At 40.2% G+C, this 23,318-nt stretch overlaps 1 protein-coding gene across 3 annotated transcripts in view; it reads right to left on the bottom strand.

Moving 5' to 3' along the window:
• Positions 1-202: 202 nt before the first annotated feature.
• ythdc2 (YTH domain containing 2) overlaps positions 203-23,318 on the bottom strand; it is a 164,989-nt gene continuing 141,873 nt past the window's right edge. For all 3 annotated transcript variants that reach the window (XM_060837491.1, XM_060837499.1, XM_060837505.1), the window contains exons 28-31: positions 19,176-19,379; positions 11,609-11,791; positions 8,840-8,944; positions 203-2,663 (exon numbers count right to left, since the gene is read on the bottom strand). In XM_060837491.1, coding sequence (XP_060693474.1) covers positions 2,658-2,663; positions 8,840-8,944; positions 11,609-11,791; positions 19,176-19,379 — 498 coding nt within the window. In that variant the 3' untranslated portion in view covers positions 203-2,657. The remainder of the gene's footprint in view (positions 2,664-8,839; positions 8,945-11,608; positions 11,792-19,175; positions 19,380-23,318) is intronic.

The following is a 23,318-nucleotide window of genomic DNA, read 5'->3' as shown; positions in this document are numbered from 1 at the left end:
AAAAATGAGGTCTGCAAATGCTGGAGATCACAGTTGAAAATGTGTTGCTGGTTAAAGCACAGCAGGTTAGGTAGCATCCAAGGAACAGGAAATTCGACGTTTCGGGCATAAGCCCTTCATCAGGAATCATTGTTAAGTGTCAATTGTTAAGTGTCAATCGCTTAAAATTTCAACAAAATAGACTGATTACTGCACAATCATGTAGACACAAAATAGTTTATTCTTTCAATTATCCTCCTTAATTAAAAATGTCATTGTCAAACATCAAAAATAAAAAAATCAACTGCACATGTAAAGATACAATTTGTACGAGAAATAATATCTTTTTTCTCCAATGTAAATGTCAATCAGCTGAAGTCAAAATGTATGCAAGACAGTTAAATCTTTGGGAATAAATCATGTATTATGTTTCAGTCAGTACAATCATCTACTGTTGTGATCTTTACTGTAAGATTTTTTTCAAAAATAATTTGGGAACAAAGATTTTGTCACAAGGTTTTCTGCCCAACAATGCAAACAGATGGTCCTCAAATCCGAGCATTTACACAAATTTTGTAACTTTTGCATTTACCAAGATATGGACAACTGCTGAAAATGAAAGACTGTTCCTTTGAACAGAGTGACAACATAAAGCCTCTGATCTAATATTGTCCTAATATGAAGACTGAAGCATGACTGAGCTTAAGTGCATTTCTTGCTACAGACATTTCTATTTCCCCATATCTTCCAAATTGAACAGTGCTAATCATCTGACTCCAGTCCTTTGTACTGAGACTGCCCGATCTCATTTAGCTTTATGATCCTTATTAGCCATCATAAACAGAGATGAAAGCTTTATGCTTGAATCAATCATATTGTTTAGCTCTGCAATGTCAGACTAGCAAGCTCCTTCTAAAGTCGCTGTAAGTTCCAGATAAACCAACTGGTAGGAGTCGTGAGTAAGTTATATTTGCTTGCGTGTATGGATCTACATAACCCCATTCAGCAACTAATAAAGTTGAGAACTTGCTGTTACTTTCCTTGATGCAGTTATATTCTACATATCAAAAATGATTGTTGATGAATCCAACACCAGGCTTAGTACATCAGTTCACAGCAATACAAATGGCAGCTTGGTGATGCAAAAAGTCAAATTGCAAAATCAAGAGTCAGATGTAGAAATTTTATCCTCAGTTATGATTAAATTAAGGTGAAATACAACAAATCAAAACAGCCCAAGCTTTCTTTAAATGACTGTTCACCTACAACTAAACTCCATGTAGAATTTGGTTCTTCGTGACTGCTTTGCTAAAGCCCGAGCATTTCGGCTGGATCATAAAATTAATCTAAGAAATATTTTATTGAAGAGGTTTGACTTGAGGAGTTTGTCACAAAGCAATGAAAAATGTCCCCACTGACATTGATATATGAAGAATCACCTTATTCATTTCCCACCAAACATACACTACATTGTGTACAACATAATAAATACATTACTAGTTTATATTTTAAACTTTTACCACATGCCTCAAAGTGCTGAGTAGTTCAGTCTACCAGATGTAGATGTAAACCTAAAGGTTTAGAATGAGGCTAGTAACCATTAAACTAAGTTGCATTACGACCAACAATAAACTTCAGACAACATAATGATTGAACACCACTGTTGTTTTTACGATTTCTTGCAAGTTCAAAGTTTTTGAGGCTGAAGAGGAAGTTGTTTTCTGTGCAAAGCTTAAACACAATCTATTTAACAGCTATACAAGTTTCAACATGGCCACCAGTTTTAGCTAGCAATGCTCTTACACTTTTGAGATAATACCTAAAAATTCTGATCCACTTTTTACTGGTTCTTTGGGTCAAAATAAACCAGTAATATCAATTATGTACCATCTTGGCACAACTGTTTCAAAGTATTTTCTGCTGTAATACTCAGAATCCTGCCCACAGGGTTGTGATCTGTGTATGTATTATAATCAGTTTAAACAATATGTTTCAAATACTTTTAACCTGGTACAGTTTTACTGGAAAATTCAGTCACAATAAAGTGAACTGGGCAGGTGAATGTATGCTATACAGTAAAGGCAATTCAAAACTTGTCTGAAGATTTAATTTGACTGCTATAGTGTAGACATGTTTGATGGATTTTCTTCTAATTAAGAAACAGTAACATTTAAGAGGTCAAAAATAATATCAATCCTCATATCGCAGTTCTACAGAATTTTCTCCAAGTATGTTAATATAATCTGTAAGTCGTTTTTTAAACATAAAACATTTCTGGCAGAGAAAAGGTTATTTCCAAATGGTATGCTTCAGGCAGCCTAGGGGAAAATACAGTGTCTCTTTCACAGACTCAGTCTGAAATCAAATGCAGTGGAAACTATTCCTTCACAGTACAGAAACAGCAACAGAACAGTTCAACAAGATTTAACTAGTTTTCTTATCAGACAAGCTCACAAATATTAAACAGTTTCTGTTTCCATCTTCCACCATATCTTAATAATCAATCACGTGTCAGTTTTAAGCATAACTTGGTCCGAACGACGTTTAACGTTTACAAAATTCTATGCAGAGTAAGCTGGATTTGCACTCCTGTTCATCTTCAGTTTAGCAAAACAAACTAGGCAGTAGGTGCAGTTTCCACAGTTGTTGTAAAATGGACTATATGGAGCAGATGAAATCTAAGACTGAAAGGAGGCAAAATAGATTAGTAATTGCAGGTCACAATGACAAGATAATCCAAATACATACTGGTGCAATTTTTAATTGGTTAATTAACAGTAGATTTGGGATAAAATTTCAATTTCATGAGGAATTCTACCAAGAGATGTTTTATTTTAACTTGTAAGGTTACATTATTTTTCAAATGGAATCTGAAGGAGGATCATTGGGCTGAAACGCTGTTTCCTCCCCACACATGCCATCAGACCTGCTGAGTTTCTCCAGCTATTTGTTTTTGTCTAGACAGATGTTGACTTTGAAAAACATTCAAAAGTGTAATTTCAAATTTAATGTGTCATTCAAATACAAAAGGTCTTGACTGGCCCCAGCTTTTAAGATATGAATGCCACAAGACAGGATTTTGAACTGACCTTAGCACCCAACTCATTTAGAAAGTGATTTTCAATTGCTGGAGGTCACATGAAGAAACCACCATATTTTCTATTTTTTTTTAAATCAGCAAAGGATGCTTAGAAAGTATCCACCAAACCAGTTACAAGTCAACCAAGAAGCTAAGGCAATAACACTAATACAGTGCGAGTGGGAAGTGGATCCCACCTCCCCCACCTCACCTCACCCCACCTGTTTCAACTTCAAATTGACATGAAACATGGGCTCTTGGAAATTCAAGAAGCCATACATCTTACTAAGAACAGCCTGCTTTTTCAAAGTTTTACGTCTAGTTAAACCATCACATTGTTGAACCATCTGGGAGATACGTGAAATAACAAATAACTTTTGCAATATTACAATGGGACGATCATTCAATGGGGGAAAAACATACACATCAACAATAAAACAATCGTGGGTAGTAAGAAAATACTGAAATTCTGTCTGTGACAATGGAAAAATAGCAATTAAACTTCTCTAGTAGCTTGTCACGTTTCTCAATTAATATTTCAATGGTATCTATTCAGTAAAGTCCCAAATTCAACTTCCATGCTGTGACGAGGTTTCAGATTTTAGTCAGAGCAGCAGCAAGGTCACTGGAATGGTTTCCTCACCTATACTGGCCATAAAGTGAAAGCTATCTTAAAATTTGCTTTTTGCTAGACCTAGTAACATAACTTGATGTGATTTACCTTTTTCAAAATCTGCTTCTATAAATTGTCGAGTAAAAAGTGAGGTCTGCAGATGCTGGAGATCAGAGCTGAAAATGTGTTGCTGGTTAAAGCACAGCAGGTTAGGCAGCATCCAAGGAAGAGGAAATTCGACGTTTCGGGCCAGAGCCCTTCATCAGGAATGAGGAGAGTGTGCCAGGCAGGCTAAGATAAAAGGTAGGGAGGAGGGACTTGGGGGAGGGGCGATAGAGATGTAATAGGTGGAAGGAGGTCAATGTGAGGGTGATAGGCCGGAGTGGGGTGGGGGCGGAGAGGTCAGGAAGATGATTGCAGGTTAGGAGGGCGGTGCTGAGTTGAGGGAACCGACTGAGACAAGGTGGAGGGAGGGGAAATGAGGAAACTGGAGAAATCTGAGTTCATTCCTCGTGGGTGGAGGGTTCCCAGGCGGAAGATGAGGCGCTCTTCCTCCAACCGTCGTGTTGTTATGTTCTGCCGATGGAGGAGTCCAAGGACCTGCATGTCCTCGGTGGAGTGGGAGGGAGAGTTAAAGTGTTGAGCCACAGGGTGGTTGGTCCGGGCGTCCCAGAGGTGTTCCCTGAAGCGTTCCGCAAGTAGGCGGCCCGTCTCCCCAATATAGAGGAGGCCACATCGGGTGCAGCGGATGCAATAGATGATGTGTGTGGAGGTGCAGGTGAATTTGTGGCGGATATGGAAGGATCCCTTGGGGCCTTGGAGAGAAGTAAGGGAGGAGGTGTGGGCGCACATTTTACATTTCCTGCGGTTGCAGGGGAAGGTGCCGGGAGTGGAGGTTGGGTTGGTGGGGGGTGTGGTTCTATAAATTGTCTTCTCAGTTGATTAATTGAAAAGCTGAGAAACACAAATATTCTCAATTCTTCTTCACAATTTAGTGAGCAGAAAAGCCACAAAACAGATCACAATTCAAAGGACTACATCTATGAATGAAAGGTGTCACTTGTTTATTAGTGATCAGAACTGGATCAAGTAATCAAGATGTAACTTGACCACAGCACTGTAAATCAAACACAACTTCTCTTAATTTGTACACTGCAGGCTGATACAGACTAGCTTTATTTTTCTTTTGATTTTCTTCAATAACTGATGATGTTGTGCTCCTACACAATTGCCCTGGGGGAACCTACGAGAGGGAAGTGAAGAAAATCAGCTGGGGTCAAGGTTCCAGAACTTGACCATTATCTCTGCTAGAAGCACTTATAGACAATAAGTGAGGTCACACTAGGCTTGGCAGGGAAGTGTTCTCTTGATCAGTTTCATCACCTGCTGATTCTCATTAAGGATGGACACTTGAGGAAGGTAATACAAGGCTGCCATAATTGAAAACTCTTAAGTTCAGCATCTTTTGGAGAGATAGAGAAGTAGTATTTGACTTCTAAAACTTGATGTTTAGCAGTGACAATTAGTCAACTGCAAAATTATACTATATGAGTCTGGAGCATGAAATCACATGGAAAAAAAATTGTGTTCTACTGCAATTGTTTTTTATATTTCATATCAGCACATAGTAATATTTTTGATACCTACAGGCAGAAAAATAGGAACTTTATTAAAGAATGTTGGTGCAATGTTGTTCTGCTATATATTGTCTTCCAAAAGAAAATTTATAATCAGGAATTAAGGGAAAGTGCATCAACAACAGGTGTGGGCAGGATGTTAAGAACTTGAGGAATAAGATAAACCAGGTGTGGGCACAGATAGACACATTGGATTATGATATCATAGCCATGGCTGAAACTTGGCTGAAAAATGGACAGGATTGGCAGGTCAATACACTTCATTATTTCGTCTTCAGATGAGATGGCGGGGAGTACAATATTTTCAATTATAGCAGTAAACAGTGTCCAGAAGAATCTTTAGCCAGTACAGAGAAAGTCCAACAAACTAGGGTCAGTTCTGGTCCTAATATTCATAAATAAGTCAAAGAAGGTAGAAGGTGTATAAGTTGGGGATCATTTTGGAGATAATGACGATTAGGATAGTCATGAGAAAGGGTAAGGATAATCCAGAAATATAAGTTCTGAACTGGGGAAAGGCTAATTTTACTCAGCTAAGATGGCCAAGTGGACTGGATGCAGATATTTGCATAAGGTACAGTGTCATACAAGAAGCATTCAATGAGGTAAAGGCGAGGGCAAATATGTTCCTGTAAAAACAACAGGTGGGATAAGGACTGGGGAACTCTGATTTCAAAGAATATAAAGGTGAAGTGGTGTTGATGAATTCATAGTATTTGATGTGGTCTACATGGGGATAGCATGGCTTTTAATAAGGTTGCTTATGGCAAACTAACCAACGAAGTATGATATGCAAGACATTGCAGCAGGTTGTATCCAAGTTTAGCTGAGAGACCGGAAGCAGAGGGTGATCGTAGAGGGAAGTTTATGTGACTGGAAGTTTGTTTCCAGTGGGATTCCACATGGCTTGGTGCCGGTACTCTTGTTGGTTGTGGTGTAAGTTCAAATCATTAATATACAAGTAAGAGGTACGATTAAGAGACTTGTGAATAATACAAGAATTTATAGGAGTAGTGAGGAGACAGCTGTAAAATACAGGACAAGGTCAACAAACTGGGCAGAGCAGTGGCAAATGGAATTCAATCAGAAAAAATGTAAGGTAATGCACGTGGGGAGATTACTATATGAATGGTCAGACCATGGAAAGTATCTGAAGATTAGTCGGACCTAGGTGTTCATATCCATGGATCACCGAAGATAGCAGGGCAGACAGATAAATTCATAGAATCTCTACAGTGTGGAAACAGGCCATTTGGCCCAACAAGTCCATACCGACCCTCTGAAGGTATCCCACCCAGATCCATTCTCCTACCCTATTACTCGACATCTCCCCTGACTAATGCACCTGACCTACACATCTCTCAATACTATGGGAAATTTTGCATGGCCAATTCACCTACCTGCATATCTTTGGATTGTGGGAGGAAACCGGAGCACCCAGAACAACTTATGCAGACACAGGGAAAATGTGTAAACACCATACTGACAGTCACCTGAGGCTGGAATCGAACCCAGGTCTTTGGCGCTGCGAGGCAGCAGTGCGAACCACTGCGCCAACATGCCGTCCCTAATCACTGAGATAAGGTTGTTTAGAAGACATATGAAATACTTGCCTTTGCTGGTTGAGGCATTTAATACTACAGCAGAGAGGTTACACTACAACAGTCGTGTTCTGAAGTTAACAAAGGAAATTACATAGGCATGAAGACAGATTTGGCCCAAATAGATTGGTCAGGAAAACTAAAAGACAGAGAATGAGCAGTGGCAGATGTTCAAGGAGCTACTCAATTTCTCACAACTAAGTGAGGAAGAAAGATGGTAAAGAAGGGGTGGTGGGAGGGTGGTTACAAAAGTTACATGGCTAAACAAGGTGATCAAGAACAATATAAAGTCAAAAACTAAAGTACATCATAATGCAAAGGCCAGAGGCATGCTGGAATACTAGAAAACTTTCAAACATAAACAAAGATATACTAAAATATTAATAAAAAGAGCTAAAGGAAATTATGAAAGAAAACTAGTCCAAAATATCAAAAAGGATAGCAAAAGCTTCGATAGGTATATAAAAGTGTCGCTAAGGCGAACGTTGGTCCCTTGGAAGATGAAACTGAAGAGTTAGTAGAGGGGAACACTGAAATGGCAGAGATGCTAAATCAATACTTTGCCTCAGTTTTCATGGTGGAGCGCAATAGTACCATGAGGCGATAGAAAGGGTAGAACTTAGAACGATCAACATCAATAGGGAAAAGGTACTCAGTAAACTATTAGGACTGAGGGCAGAGAAGTCTCCCGAGCCTGATGCCTACATCGTACTGTATTGAAAGAAAATGGTGACAGAGATACTGGATCCATTGGTTGCAATATCCCAAAATTCTCTGAACATGGGATAGATTCCAGTGGATTGGAAAAATGTTAATGTAATGCTCTTATTCAAAAAGAGAGGGAGGCAAAAATGTGGGAAATTATAGACCACTTAGTTTAACATCTGCTCTGGGAAACTGTTAGAATCAATAATCAAGGAAACAATATCAGGACATTTGGAAAGTCAAAAACCTATCCAGAGTCAGCATGGATTTATGAAGGGCAAATCATATTTGACTAATTTGCTAGAGATCTTCAAAGATATAACAAGCAAAGGGGATAATAGTGATCATGTAGATGTAACATATCTGGACGTCCAGAAGACATTTGAGAAGTTGCCACACAAAAGATTAATTCATAAGGTTGAATTGTATGGGATTAGGGATAACTAATTAACTTGGATAGATGACTGGCTGATAGACAGAAGACAGAGTCAGGATTTAGTTTTGTCTGGATGGTAAGATGTAACTAGTGGGGTGTCACAGGGTTTGGTCCTTGGACCCCAGCTACTTACAATCTACATTAACAACATAGGTACATGGATAGAAGGCTCGGTAGCCAAATCTGCAGTTGACACAAGAATAGGCAGGATGGTAAATTGCAACGAGGAAATAAGAACCTTACAAGAGGTGCAATAACTAAAGCATAGATTTAAGCTAAGACGAGAAGGCAAAAAGGAGATTTGAGGACAATTTTTTTTCACCCAGTGCTAGGAATCTGAAATGCACCGCCTGAAAGGGCTGTTGAGTCAGAAACTCTTAACATTTAAGCAATACTTTATTTAGAAATTCACTTGTTGCCATCAATTCCAGGGTTATAGGCCAAAACTGGAAAATGGGCTTAAAATAATCTGTATGACTGACACAAACACAATGGACCAAATGGCCCCTTCAATGCTGTAATATCTATATGTATATGCATTTTAAGTGATAATGATAGAAACACCATTAGTGGTCATATATACTATCATTTCACAAGTAAATTGTGAAGGCATTTTTCAGCACAATATTCCTTTAGACAAGAATGCTTTTAAGTTAAAGGATGTTCAATTTATTCAAAAACCTTTAATACTGTGAAATATCCATGTACTGCATCTCAGTATCAAATATTGCCATAAGATTCATTAACTATTCCAATAGGATAAAAACCATTTTTGATTAACAACATTACCTCCCCAAAAATGGCAAGTCTGCTATCTGGTTGTGGTAGCTTCCCTCCTATTGGAATTCGTTCCCAGAGCTGCAGCAATTGTTCCCCAACCTGTGGCTCCAATTCCTGTACATAACAAGTACAAAGAAAGTCTATTCTCTTGATATTTTAAACCATATGTTATCTGGAGCAGTAGATAAACTTATTTTCAAAAATACCGCGAGGCAGGTAGAGAATATTTGAGTACAATCAGAATCAGCATCACATTCACCATCCAAAACTCCACAAACATTGTGCTTCCAAGTTACAAAAACACACTGGTGAGCAATAGGTTATTCTCATGCTTGGAAACTTCTACATCAGAAAAAAATGCTGGCAACAGTCTGTAGAGAGTCAGAAACAATTCACATTTCAAGTCAAAGAATTGTGAAAAGTTAGAAATGTAATTAATTTTAACCAGGTGAAATGGAGAAGGGTGCAAGAACAACAAAAGGGAAGATCCATGATTGGCCGGAAAACAGATTAGTTTAAAGTAAAACAAATGGGTTGCTAACATCAGACAAGAAAAGGGAGTGGTAATAGTTCCATGGCATACCTTAGACAATCACCCTTTTGTCTCTGATAAACATCGTTGTGTTCATATGGACTGTGGCATTCTTGCATTCTTCAGCAAGAAGTCGCTTTTCAGCAATAATCAAATAATGTACTACCAAGGTGATCCACTTTTTGTGAATCAAGTTAGCTGTGTAGCATATGGGTAGTTAGCTTCCCAAAATTATACTGAATATATTTTTCACCTTTTAGGTTAAGATTAATGACAAGCTTAGTTGTCATGTACTTTTGCTAACAATCAAAATAACAACTATTTAAGCAAAGTCATTGTGATCCAACAGTATTCATCTTAAATCATGCTTTCATGATTTCAAAACAACTGCTTCAACAGAAAATATTTCAACTTTTATAGGAAGGTAGGAGATCTCAAGAATTTCTCCTCTCAGTACTATAATCAAGTAAATATTACGTTCCATGATGTAGCAAATGTAAATATTTTTGAAGTATCTTTGCTATTGGATAAATTACAAAAGAAATACTTCAATGATTAGAAATCTGACAAACAATATACCTTTCCAGTTTAAATTTGTAATGAATATTATAAAAGACTGAAGTTATACATGAACCTTATAACATATTCTTGAGTTTATTGTAAGATGGAAACTAAATGCCATGAATGGCTTCACACAGCCCAGCAGCCTTTTCAATCATGATGTGCAGATGGACCAAAATATTGACAGCCTCAACAAAAAGGAGCAATGCAGCATATTTAGAAAGAATCCAACCTAAAATTGAAGTCTGCAGCAAAGCTCTGTTCATTTACAGAATTGCAAAAATGGCAGTGGTCCACCACTAACACAAAAATTTCAAAAAATATGATCTGAAATTTAAGAAACAAAGTAAAGGAAAATACAGCAGTCTTCCAGTACGACTGGCATCAAGCTCATGCTTATTCAGGTGCAACTCCAGTGAATAGAACATTTATTCATTAATAAGTTAAGCAACTTCTAAGCCATCAAATTGTGCAACCAGTTAAAACCAGAAAACATGGAAACACAGATCAGAGAAAATATGTCAAAGTTAATCTGAAAAACACACTAAAGCATTGTGACACTTATTAAGAAATACAGCCAAATATTTTGCAATCTGAAAACTTATCCTACAGAATAGCACAGGACACTGAGAAACTAACAGTTTTAGCAACAAAAATGTGCATCACTACAGAATAGGTAACCAGATCACTAGCAGTTATCAAATGCATTATAAATAACATCAACCATTATGACATATAATTATTACAATATTCCTACAACCAAGCAATTTTTTAAAAATCTGTGTTAGATTAGATTAGATTAGATTAAATTCCCTACTGTGTGGAAACAGGCCCTTCAGCCTAACAAGTTCACACTGACCCTCCAAAGAGCAACCCACCCAGACCCATTCCCCTACACCTAACACGATGGGCAATTTAGAATGGCCAATTCATCTAACCTGCACATCTTTGGATTGTGGGAGGAAACCGGAGCACCCAGATGAAACCCACGCAGACACGGGGAGAATGTGCAAACTCCACACAGATAGTTGTCCGAGGTGGGAGTTGAACCCAGGTCCCTGGTGCCGTGAGGCAGCAGTGCTAACTACTGAGCCGCCGTGTGTTGTGAATATTACTGCAGCTGGAAAAATATCTCAAATCACCCTACATTATTTTACAGCACTTAGATGTTCAAACACTGAGCTGAGTGTGTTGTTGGAAAAGCACAGCAGTTCAGCCAGAGCCCTTCATCATGATTTTCCTGCTCCTTGGATGCTGCCTGACCCACTGTGCTTTTCCAGCAACACACACTCAACTCTGATCTCCAGCATCTGCAGACCTCACTGTCCCCTGTTCAAATACTGACCAGAGCATCAATAACCACCTCAGTTCTTAAAGCACTGGTGTATGCTTCAAATTCAACTTATTGATCAAATTAAACTATTTTCTTTCCATTACTAACTGTTAAATACACAAGACTTAAATAGAAAAAAAATTGTTTTCTCGGCAATTTTTGTTTTTATTTGATTTCCAACATCTGCAGTTTTTTTTTGTTTAGTGAATAAAAATGGAGTATGTCTTAGAAATAAAAAATCATTCCAATGCAAAAATTGAAACGGATATGGAAATACAGTACTCCATAACTTCTTACAATTCTTCTGTAAGAAAAATACATTGGACATATATTGAAAAGGTAAATTATATACCTGTCCATCTCTGCTTATCTGGACTTTCTTATTATCATTCCATGGGTTCAACAGATGGTGGGCATATTGGAAAGGAAGGCTTTCCTTTCTTATCCATTCAACTCGGAACACTCCTCCTAGCCCAGCAGACCCCCACTCCTGGCTTCTCTCCCGTCCAATCTCTGAAATCATTCTGGCAAAGCCCTAAAGGAAACAGTAATTTTTAATTAATTAGAAATCAATTTTAACTTTACAAATTACACAGTTTCACAGAGCAATTCACAGCCAAATTATGGATGTCTTAATGTTTCAAATGGCACAGTTACTCTCAAGTCACGAGGACTGAACACTTAGGTTATACATTCAGTGGAATCTTATTGCCACATTTTACTTCTGATAGTTTGACTCTTAGTTCTTTATCCATCAACCCAATTCCCACTTTATTTCTAAAGAACTCAGTTAGAACTTCTAGACATTGGCTATCATTAAAGCTGTCTCTAATTTCTAGCCACATAACACACTAACGCTTAAGTTTTGATAAAGCTCAAATACAAGGCTTGATTACTGCCTCTATATTTGGAATGCTTTTATTAAAAAAAAGTTAGCTCTGACACATCTCAAACAAAAAGGCTGATTTGATAAGACTATCTATCCAGCTACCAGCTCTGAAACTTAACTGTATTCATGTGACTACAATTGAGCAAAATAGACTGGAACAGCTACTTCCTGGTAAAATCTATGGCAGAACAGTGAAGGGCTTGATCAAAATGGAACTGGCCTAACATGTTCTCTTTAGAATGAAATATAGGAGCAACAAGTCAGAGAATCCTGGATGTCTAAGAATATTCAGGACTGGATAAGGAGGAAGAGAGAAGCATTTAACAGGTATAAAGGAAGAAAATCGCAATATCATTTCATTAATACTGTAATAATATTCATCACTTCACTGGTATTCTAAAAATGCTTCTTGTTATCTAGGATACTCAGGTCGGTTGATGTATAAGTTGCTATTTATAAAGGTCAGAAGTGGAGATGTTTGTCAACGATTATACAATGTTCAGCACCATTGGCCACTCCTCTGATACTAAAGCAGTCATGTCCAAATGCAACAAATCCCAGACAATATCCAGGCTTGAGCTGAAATGTGGCAAGTAATATTCATGCCAGATACATGCTAGACAATGTCTCACTGGAGATGCTCAATCAAAATATCTCATCAATCCTTCACTATCACTGGGTCAAATTCCTGGAATTCCCTCCTTCATGGCATTGTGAGTCAACCCACAGGAGGTGGACTGCAGTGGTTCAAGAAAGCAGCTCACCACCACCTTCTCAAGGGCAACTAGGGACAGGCAAGAAATGCTGGCCAGCCAGCCATGCCCGCATCCCACAAAAAATAAGTCTAACCAGCACTCCTAAACATGGTACCATCATTGAATCTCCATGTTTCAGATGACACAATTACTCTCAAGTCTTGTGGAGTGAACACTTGGGTTACATATTCAGTGGAGTAGAAACAAAAGCAGGTCAGGGGTTTGGAATACTGCAGCAAATAGCTCACTTCTTGACAACCCAAAGCCTCTACACTATCTACAAGGCACAAATCATGCACCCCGCAAACCTGTGTGAGAGCAGATCAACTATATTCAAATACCTGACACCAACCATGACAAAGCAGTGCACATATTTGGCACCACATCCACAAATATCCAGTCACTCCACCACAAACATTCAGACACTCTACCTCCATCACAAACAATAAGAGTCCCAGTACTGATACCTGTGGTATGCCAATGGACAAACCTCTACCCCCACTTTGTTTCCTGACACTAAGCCAGTTTTAGATCTAACTTGCTTAATTACCCTGAATCCCCTGTGCTTTTATCCTCTTTATCAGTGTCCAGATTCAAAGGCTTTGCTGAAATCCAAATAATCTTCAACTACACTGCTCTCATCTATACATCATCACCTGCTCAAAAAGTTCAAATTTGGGAGGCAATGACCTCTCCCTGACAAACCATGCTGACTATCCCTGATCAAACCTTGCCTCACAATGATGAGATTCTTTTCTCCAGAATCTTCTCCCTATAGTTTCCCTATCACTGGTGTGAAACTCACTGGTCTGTAATTCCCTGGCTGAAAAAGTGGAACATCAGCTGTCCTCCAATTTTCTGACACTTCCCCTTTCTAAGTTTACGCTCACACTTTCTATGCTCCACTATGGCCTCCAATATCTTTTTTGAAAAAACACACAAGGAACATGGGCATTGCTGGCTAAGCAAGTATTTATTGCCCATTCCTAATTGCCCCTGAGAAGATAGTGGGGCACACCCACCTTGAATTGCTGCCGTCTATTTGCTGTAGGTAGACCCACATGTCATTCGGGTAGAAATTTCAAGATTCTGAATCAGAGTTAGTGAAGAAACAGCAAATCAGGTCGTTCTGCTATAATGTGACTGTTGTGTTCCTCTGTGCTACAGAAAATTGCTATACCCATTCAGTAGAAAATTTTCCATTATTTAAACATTCACAATTTGTCAAAAGCATTATAGCCAATTTGTACTGACGAAACGTGTGTAATAGCATAATGATCTGTATATTCCCAAGTCAGGATGGTAAATGGCTTGGAGAGGAATTTGCAGGTGGTGGTGTTCTCATATCTATTGCCCTTGTCTTGTTAGATGGAAATGGTCGTGGGTTTGGCAGGTGCTGCCAAAAGATGTTTTGGAGAATTTCTTCAGTTCGTCATGTAAGTCGTACATATTGCTGCTGCTGAGTATTGGTGGTAGAGTGGGCATTAAAAAACGCTGGCAGGTAAAATTAGGGAGAATCCCAAGATGTATTGTTAAGCTATCAACAGAAAGAAGGTAACCAGACAAAGAGCAGAATCAATAAGCAACCAAGGGAGTAATCTATGTTGCTAAGGACATTGGCAGGGTGTCAAATGAGTACTTCACATCATTTTGAAGGAGGAGGAAGGTGGTACAGAAGAGGGACTGTAAGGTTCTTTAGCAGTTTGACATAGATTAGATTAGATTTCCCCAGACCCATTCCCCTACATTTACCCCTTACTAATGCACCTGTCACCATGGGCATGACCAACTCATCTAATTTGCACATCTTTGGACTGTGGGAGGAAACGCACGCAGACATGGGGAGAATGTGCAGGTCCACACAGTCACCCGAGGCTGGAATTGAATCCGGGTCCTTGGCGCTGTGAGGCAGCACTGCTAACCACTAAGCCACCATGCTACCCCTAGGGAGTGAGGTGGTATTGGAGGTTTTAATGGGCTTTAAATTGGACAAATCCTTAGGTGTGGATTAGTTGTATCCCAGGTCACTTTGGGAGTGAAGAGAGGCTCTGACCCAAATTTTGAATTGCTGAACAAGAGATAGAGGAGAGATGGGGCATCCAAATACAACAAGATGTGACCTCAGCAAGATGTGAGTGACTCAATCACTTGAGAGTGGGTGACACCACTGAAACTAAATGGATGTCTGCAACTGACTACTATTCTTAACAATTCCTGATGACTATCCGGACATTTATTTTTATTCATGTCCATGTGGGTATCACTGGCTCAGCCAGGTTTTATTGCCTTTGCAAAGAGTGGTTAGCTGCCACTTGAACCAGTACAGTTTGTACAGTGTAGGTACAACCCCAATATTGTTAAAGGGGGACCTTCAAGTTTTTGACCTAATGACTGGAAAGGAATATTCCACATTTACATGATCGTGGTTTGGAGGGAAACTTGAAGGTGGTGATGTTCCCATGAATTTCCTGTCTTGCCCTTTTAAGTGGAAGGAGATTCCAGAGTTGAAAAAGTACTGTCCAAGGAGCCTGGATGAGTTGTTGCAATGCATCTTGTAGGTGATACACGCTACTGCTAGTACGTGAAGGTAGAGACAGACTGAATATTGAAGGTGGCAGAAGGAGTGCCAATTAAATAGTCTTTATCCTGGATGATATGAGTGTTGTTATACCTGCACTCATCCAGGCTAGTGGGGAATATTCCAACTTGTGCCTTATAGATGGTCATGGTCTAAGGAGGCATATGGTGAGATACCTGCTGCAAATTCCCAGCCTCTGACCTATTCTCATTATCACAGTATTTAAATGACTGGTCCATTTAAGTTTCTGGTCAATGGGAGTCCGCAAGATGTTGACAGTGGAGTATTCAGAAATGGTAATGCCATCAATTGTCAAATGGCTATGGGTAAATTCTTTCAGAGATTGTCAGTGCTCATGTAGAGCACAGATGGAGCCCAGGAGAAAGTGAGGACTGCAGATGCTGGAGAGAGAAGAGAATGGGGTGCTGGAAAAAGCACAGCAGGTCAGGCAGTATCTGAAGAGCAGAAGAATCGAAGTTTTGGGCAAAAGCCCTTCATCAGGAATGAGGCTTGTGAGCCGAGGGGGTGGAGAGACAAATGGGAGGGAGGTGAGGCTGGGGGGGAAAGGTAGCTGAAAGTGCGATAGGTGGATGGAGGTGGGGATAACGGCGATAGGTTGGAGGGGTAAGGCAGGGAAGAGGGGAAATGAGCAAACTAGTGAAATCCGCATTGATGCTGTGTGGTTGGAGGGTCCCAAGGCAGAAGATGAGGCATTCTTCCTCCAGGAGTAAGATGGTGAGGGTGGTGCGATAGAGGATCCAGGACCTGCATGTCCTTCGTGGGGTGGGAAGAGGAGTTGAAATGTTCAGCGCTGAAAATGTGTTGCTGGAAAAGCGCAGGTCAGGCAGCATCCAAGGAACAGGAGATTTGCTGTTTCGGGCATAAGCCTGAAGAAGGGCTTATGCCCGAAACGTCGAATCTCCTGTTCCTTGGATGCTGCCTGACCTGCTGCACTTTTCCAGGAACACATTTTCAGCTCTGATCTCCAGCATCTGCAGTTCTCACTTTCTCCTTGAAATGTTCGGCCACAAGGCAGGGGGTTGGTTGGAGCGGGTGTCCCAGAGGTGTTCTCTGAAGCACTCTGCAAGTAGTCATCCTATCTCCCCAATGTAGAGGAGACCGCATCGGGAGCAACAGTTACAATAAATGACGTGTGGAAGTGCAAGTAAAACTCTGATGGATGTGAAAGGCTCCTTTGAGCCTTGAACGGAAGTGAGAGGGGAGGTGTGGGAGCAGGTTCTGCAATTCCTGCGGTGGCAGGGGAAGGTGCTGGGAGGGCTGGTGGGGGATATGGACCTGACAAGAGAGTCACAGAGGGAATCGTCTTTATGGAAAGCAGATAGGGGTGGGGAAGGAAATATATCTCTGGTTTGTAGGTGGCTGAAATGGCGGAGGATGATGTGGTTTATAAGAAGGTTTGTCGGGTGGAAGGTGAGGACTGGAGGGGTTCTATCCTTGTTGCATTTGAAGAGGTGCGGTTTGAGGTACAGGAAATGGATTAGGTGCACTGAAGAGCATCATTGACCACATGGGAGGGGAAATTATGGTCTTAGAAACAGGAGTCCATTCTGTTCCTACCTGTCAAAGATCTAACTCACCGAATCTCTTCCCAGATCTTGGCCCGTAGTCCTCGAGGTTATGGCAATGCAAGTGAATGCCTCAATAATGATTAAGAGTTAAGAGTTTCAGACTCAACCTCTCGTTCAGACAGTGAGATCCAGACTCTCAACACCATCTAGACGAAAATATTTCGCTTCAATCTCCTTTTAGCCTTCTCCTGTTACCTTAAATCTCTGTCTTTTGGTTATTGATCCATTCACTAATGGAAAAAGTGCCTTTCTATCCATCCTGTATGTGCCCTTCAATCTGGTACACATCTATTAGTTCTGTTCTCAATCTTCAATGTTCTAAGAGAAACAACTCGAATCTATCCAATATTCCCTCAGAGCTCGTCTGCATCTTTTTTTAATGCAATCACATCCTTCCTACAATGTGGTGACCAGGACTACATGCAGTGTTTCCAGTCATGGCCTAACAAACATTTCACACATCTCCAATATAACCTTCCGGCTCTTATATCCAAGCCTCAGCTAATAGACAGGTATTCCAAATGCCTTCTTAACCAACTTAACTAACTGCCCTGCTCCCTTCAGGGACCTGTGGATTGTACAGCAAGGTCCCTCTGATCTTCAATATCTTCCAGGCCCTACAATTCATGGAGTCCCCTGCCTTGTTTGCCTTTCACAAGTTCCATCAAATTCATAAGTTGCATATTATCCAAAAGGTTTAAGGAATCAGGAATTACTTGTTGTAGAATATTCAATCTCTGGTTTACTCTTGTAGGCACAGTATTTATTTTGCTAGGCAGGGATTCAGCAACACTGAATGACAAGCAGAGATGTTTAAAATCTTTTTTGTTGGAGATCATCATTACTTAAAATTGTGAGAGACAAATGTTACTTGGCAATTACCAGTCCAAATATTTCTCCATGTGTGAACAGATGACTTCATTACTTGAAACTACTACATTACAAATAGAACTGAGCACTGCAGAGGAAATTTCCACTTACAACTATGTGATGGAGGGAAGGCCATTGATGAAGCCAATAAAAATTTTAGGTCTAGGAAACTATCTTAAAGAATGCCTGCAGTGATGTCCTGTGCTAAGATGACTGAACTCCAAAAAGCAAACAAACTTCTTTAGCAAGGTATTATTTCAGCTAGTGAAGACTTACTCCAGATTCTGTTTTACTCAAGCTCCTTAATGCCATACCTGGTCAAAAGCTGCCTCAATGTTGAGGGCAAGTGTGACTGTCTTATCTCTAGAATTCAGCTCTCTTGTCCATGTTTATATTAAGGCTGCAATACAGTTGTCTGGATAGAACCCAAAGCATCATCACCTGATAAAGGAGCAGCACTCCAAAAGCTAACACTTCCAAATAAAGCTGTTGGACTATAACCTGGTGTTGTGAGATTTTTAACTTTGTATAACCCAGTCCAACACCGGCACCTCCAAAACATCATTAAGCAAGTTATTCATAAGTATATTCTTCATTATAGCACAATCAACAAGACCATCCAAAACATTGCAGCTGGGGGTGTTGACTTGGGGGACACTAGCTTAGTGATAATGTCGCTGGATTACTGCTTGAGAGGCCCAGGATAACGCTCTGGGGACATGGGAAGTGGGATTTAAATTCAATTAAGAAATCTAAAATTTAAAATTAGTCTCAGCAATGGTAGGTTTGACTATTATTGATTGTTGTAAAAACCTATCTGGTTCACTAACATCCTTTGGGAAGAAAATCTGCTACCCATACCTGGTCTGGCCTACAAGCAACTCTAACATGACCTCTGAAATGGCCTAGCCAGCTATATAGTTTGAAAGCAATTTGGGGTGCCTCTGTCACATAAAATAAAAAAGAAAAACAATTATTGCACAATGTAGTATTTTCACAAGTACAATGAAGCTGAAGCAACAAATGATTTAATATATTGAAATTTCAACCCAAGGAACAATAAGTGAAACACACAATTCGCAACCAGTTGTTGTTTGTTAAGGACCTAAGATGCTTGATTCAAGAAATTAAGAAGGGAATTTAAGAGAATATTACAGAAAACACAGAGCATTTCTTCATGAGCAACCTAAAGAGAATAAATATACAGCTGTTGAATATTTCCATTGATTTTTTTTTACCTGGAAGTGCCCTGATCCTTGCACAGAAAATACGAGATACACAATGCTGCTTTCCCAAAATGCACGGTTTAGTTTACGTTCATTGCTGGGTGTAGTGGACCAGATTCCTTTTTGTTGAGAAATCTCAAGATTACGAAGATTGCTGCTCTTCAAAATGAAAAATCGTACTGGTACATTTGGCCTCGGCGATGGAGATTTAGAGCCCTATTAAAAAAAGCAATACCACTCTTATTTTTTAAATCTTTTTGCATCTTGTTCTACAATCTCTTCAAATTCTTGGCTGGAGATGACCTGAATCATATCTCAGAAGTTTTCCAGTATTTGCCAAAGTAGATTGGCTGACAAGAGACAAAAATCCTTCATCCCACTCAATCATAATCGTAACACTCAAACGTTTTACTCACGAAGTACTCAACCCATTTAGTTGCAAAGCTGTCTGAAACCAAATTGCAGCAGTAGTACACCATTAAATTGAGAACACTAAAACTGCAAAGAACAGAGCTCCTAGGAAAGCTTGCAACCTGTAAACAAAAGTTATATTGTATTGTACTGTGAAAATAATTTAAGTATGAGAAGGGTTATAATCCCAACTGATCTTATTACAGGACAAATCAGATCCCAGTCTGAACCCTGCTTTGATAGATCCTTTTTTTGGTTTTAATGAGTTGGTCTTGAAACATAATTATGCAGTGCTGCAGACTTGGTTCTAACAATTAAACAAACTTTTAATACGAATGGTATGAAGATCGAAGACAAATCAAGATTTTAAATATAACAAGTTTAAAGATGTGAAAACGCATGGTAAAATACAATCCCACAAACATCCTTTCACAGTACTCAGACACCAAAAAGAATTCCCTTCTCCACTATATTTACACAGCTTAAATAAATTGATGCTTCAATTATTAGTGTCAACAATTTGATAGCCTTTCCTGTGCAATTGAACATAGACTTTCTCAGCTTCAAATAATATCTTAGTGTTTTAACTAAACACATCTGGTCTGGAACTTACAATCTAAACTCCTTACAATGAGGTAATCTATTTCTTAACAGTTCTAAGCTATCTTCCTTCTTCAGGAGAAACTAGCTTATACATCCAGCTTCAAACACAATTTCTGAAAATTAAAAACTAAAAGGTTTCTTGAAGCTGTAGGTATTTCCCCTTTACCAACACTAGAAAGAAATTTCAGATCCTTCTGAAACTTATTTATGTTGCTCAAAAATTCTTTCAATCTAAACAAATTCCCATTAGATTCCAACAACATTCACTCTCATACCACTTTTTTGAAAAAAGGCATCACAATGGCTCCAGAAATACTTACGAGCTAATCATTGAACCGTTTCATAAACATAGATAAAATCCCCCATGGCACAAGTTCAAAACCTCCAAAATAAATGGTAATATATGAATCATACACCTTGCATCAGACTACCTACCTTAATACATTATAACGAAACCCTATTCATTATAAAAAAAAATCACGACAACAACCTATATTTAGACAGCACATTTAACTTGACAAAATGTCCCAAGATACTTCACAGGAGCAATATAAAGCAAAACACACACTGCAACACAAAGAAATGTGTTATATTCCAATGAATATCTTAAAAGAAAACAAAAAGCTAAAAGGTGAAGAAGCGTGGAGAAGGTGTTCCAGAGTTTGAGGCCTTGGCATGTGAAAGCATGCCACCAAAATTGAGAATACACAAGAAGCCAGAGCAGGAGAACGCATATCAAAACATGATGTTCTAGGTCTTGTCGATATACAAAAGTGATGGTGTTGGGTGTTTTGAAACGCATTAAAGGTAGACAAGTCCCCTGGACCTGATGGGATCCATTAGAGAATACTGAGAGGGGTAGGGAGAGAGGAAGGAAATTGCTGGGCCTTGTATGAAATCTTTGTATCCTCTTTAGTCACAGGTGAGGTCTAAGAGGATTGGAGAATACCTAATGTTGCTCCTTTTGGATCATCCAGGAAATTACAGGCCAGTGAGCCTTAAGTCAATGGAGGGGGAAATTACTGGAGAAATTTCTTAGGAACAGCATTTATTCATATTTGGAAAAAATGGTGTTATGAGCATGAAGCAACATGGCTTTATGCAGGGAAGGTAGTGTCTCACAAACTTGATTTGAGTTTTTTCAACAAATGACGAAAATGATTGATGAGTGTAGAATGGTAGATGTTAACTACATGAACTTTAGGATTAGTGGTGCTGGAAGAGCACAGCATTTCAGGCAACATCCAAGGAGCAGCGAAATCGACGTTTCGAGCAAAAGCTCTTCATCAGGAATAAAGGCAGAGAGCCTGAAGCGTGGAGAGATAAGCTAGAGGAGGGTGGGGGTGGGGAGAAAGTAGCATAGAGTACAATAGGTGAGTGGGGGAGGGGATGAAGGTGATAGGTCAGGGAGGAGAGGGTGGAGTGGATAGGTGGAAAAGGAGATAGGCAGGTAGGACAAGTCCGGACAAGTCACGGGGACAGTGCTGAGCTGGACGTTTAGAACGAGGGTGAGGTGGGGGAAGGGGAAATGAGGAAACTATCGAAGTCCACATTGATGCCCTGGGTTGAAGTGTTCCGAGACAGAAGATGAGGCGTTCTTCCTCCAGGTGTCTGGTGGTAAGGGAGCGGCAGTGAAGGAGGCCGAGGACCTCCATGTCCTCGGCAGAGTGGGTGGGGGAGTTGAAATGTTGAGCCACGGGGCGGTGCGGTTGATTGGTGCAGGTGTCCCGGAAATGTTCCCTAAAGCGCTCTGCTAGGAGGCACCCAGTCTCCCCAATGTAGGAGGAGACCGCATCGGGAGCAACGGATAAAATAAATGATATTAGTGGATGTGCAGGTAAAACTTTGATGGATGTGGAAGGCTCCTTTAGGGCCTTCGATAGAGGTGAGGGAGGAGGTGTGGCGCAGGTTTTACAGTTCCTACTGTGGCAGGTTAGCACAGTGGCTCAGTAGTTTGCACTGTTGCCTCACAGCATCAGGGACATGAGTTCAATTCCAGCCTCGGGTGACTATCTGCGTAGAGTTCGCATCTTCTCCCCTTGTCTGCGTGAGCTTCTGATGGGTGCTCCCTTTTCCTCCCACAGTCCAAAGCTGTATAATTCAAGTGGATTGGTCAAATAGTCCATAGTGTTCAGCGATTTCTACTTTAGTGACTGTAAGTAAGGCAGGTAGGGGAACCTGAGTTCAGGAGTGGAGGAGCCTCAGCCCTTGACCTTGTCCAACAGGTACGAGATTCTTGCTCCCTGTTCGGATGAGGAAAAGGGCTCTGGACAGGATGAGCCAACTGACCAAGGCACCATGGTGCAGAAGGCCATTCAAGAGGGGGGAGCTAATAGACAAGTAGTGGTTATAGAGGATTCTATAATTAGGGGGACAGATAGTATCCTTTGCAAGCCGGATCGGGATTCTCGCATGGTGTGTTGCCTGCCCGGTGCCAGGGTGCGGGACAGCTCCGACTGGCTTGAAAGGATATTGGAGCGGGAGGGGGAGGATCCAGTTGTTGTGGTCCACGTTGGTACTAACAACATAGGCAAGACTAGGGTGGAGGACCTGTTTGGGGATTACGAAGCACTAGGCAGGAAATTGAAGCACAGGTCCTCAAGGGTCATAATCTCCGGATTACTGCCTGAGCCATGTGCCAGTTGGCATAGGGACAAGAAAATTAGGCAAGTGAACACGTGGCTAAGGGATTGGTGTGGGAAAGAGGGATTCCACTTCATGGGGCATTGGCATCAGTTTTGGAACAGAGGGGATCTGTACCGTTGGGACGGTCTCCACCTGAACTGATCAGGTACCAATGTTCTAGCAAAGAGGATAAATAGGGTGGCCAGTAGGACTTTAAACTTCTGAGTTGGGGGGAAGGGAAAGTGAAAGCGACAGGGAGTATGGCGTTAAATGGAAAGATAAGCAGCAGGATAGCATGTGTCCAGGCGGATTTAAAATTGAGGCAGACTGACAATGCAGAAAAAAGCAAGGATAACTTAGGACATCATATGACTTCCAATATCTCTAATGATAAGAAAGTTAGCATTAAGGCACTTTACCTGAATGCTCGTAGCATTCATAACAAAGCAGGTGAACTAATGGCACAGATAATAGTGAATGATTATGATGTGGTAGGCATCACAGAGACTTGGTTAC

This window comes from Hemiscyllium ocellatum, chromosome 2, assembly GCF_020745735.1.
Source record: "Hemiscyllium ocellatum isolate sHemOce1 chromosome 2, sHemOce1.pat.X.cur, whole genome shotgun sequence".
Lineage (NCBI taxonomy): Eukaryota > Metazoa > Chordata > Chondrichthyes > Orectolobiformes > Hemiscylliidae > Hemiscyllium > Hemiscyllium ocellatum.
Note: the sequence above shows the minus strand (reverse complement) of the source record. Positions and strands in the feature narration are given on the sequence as shown.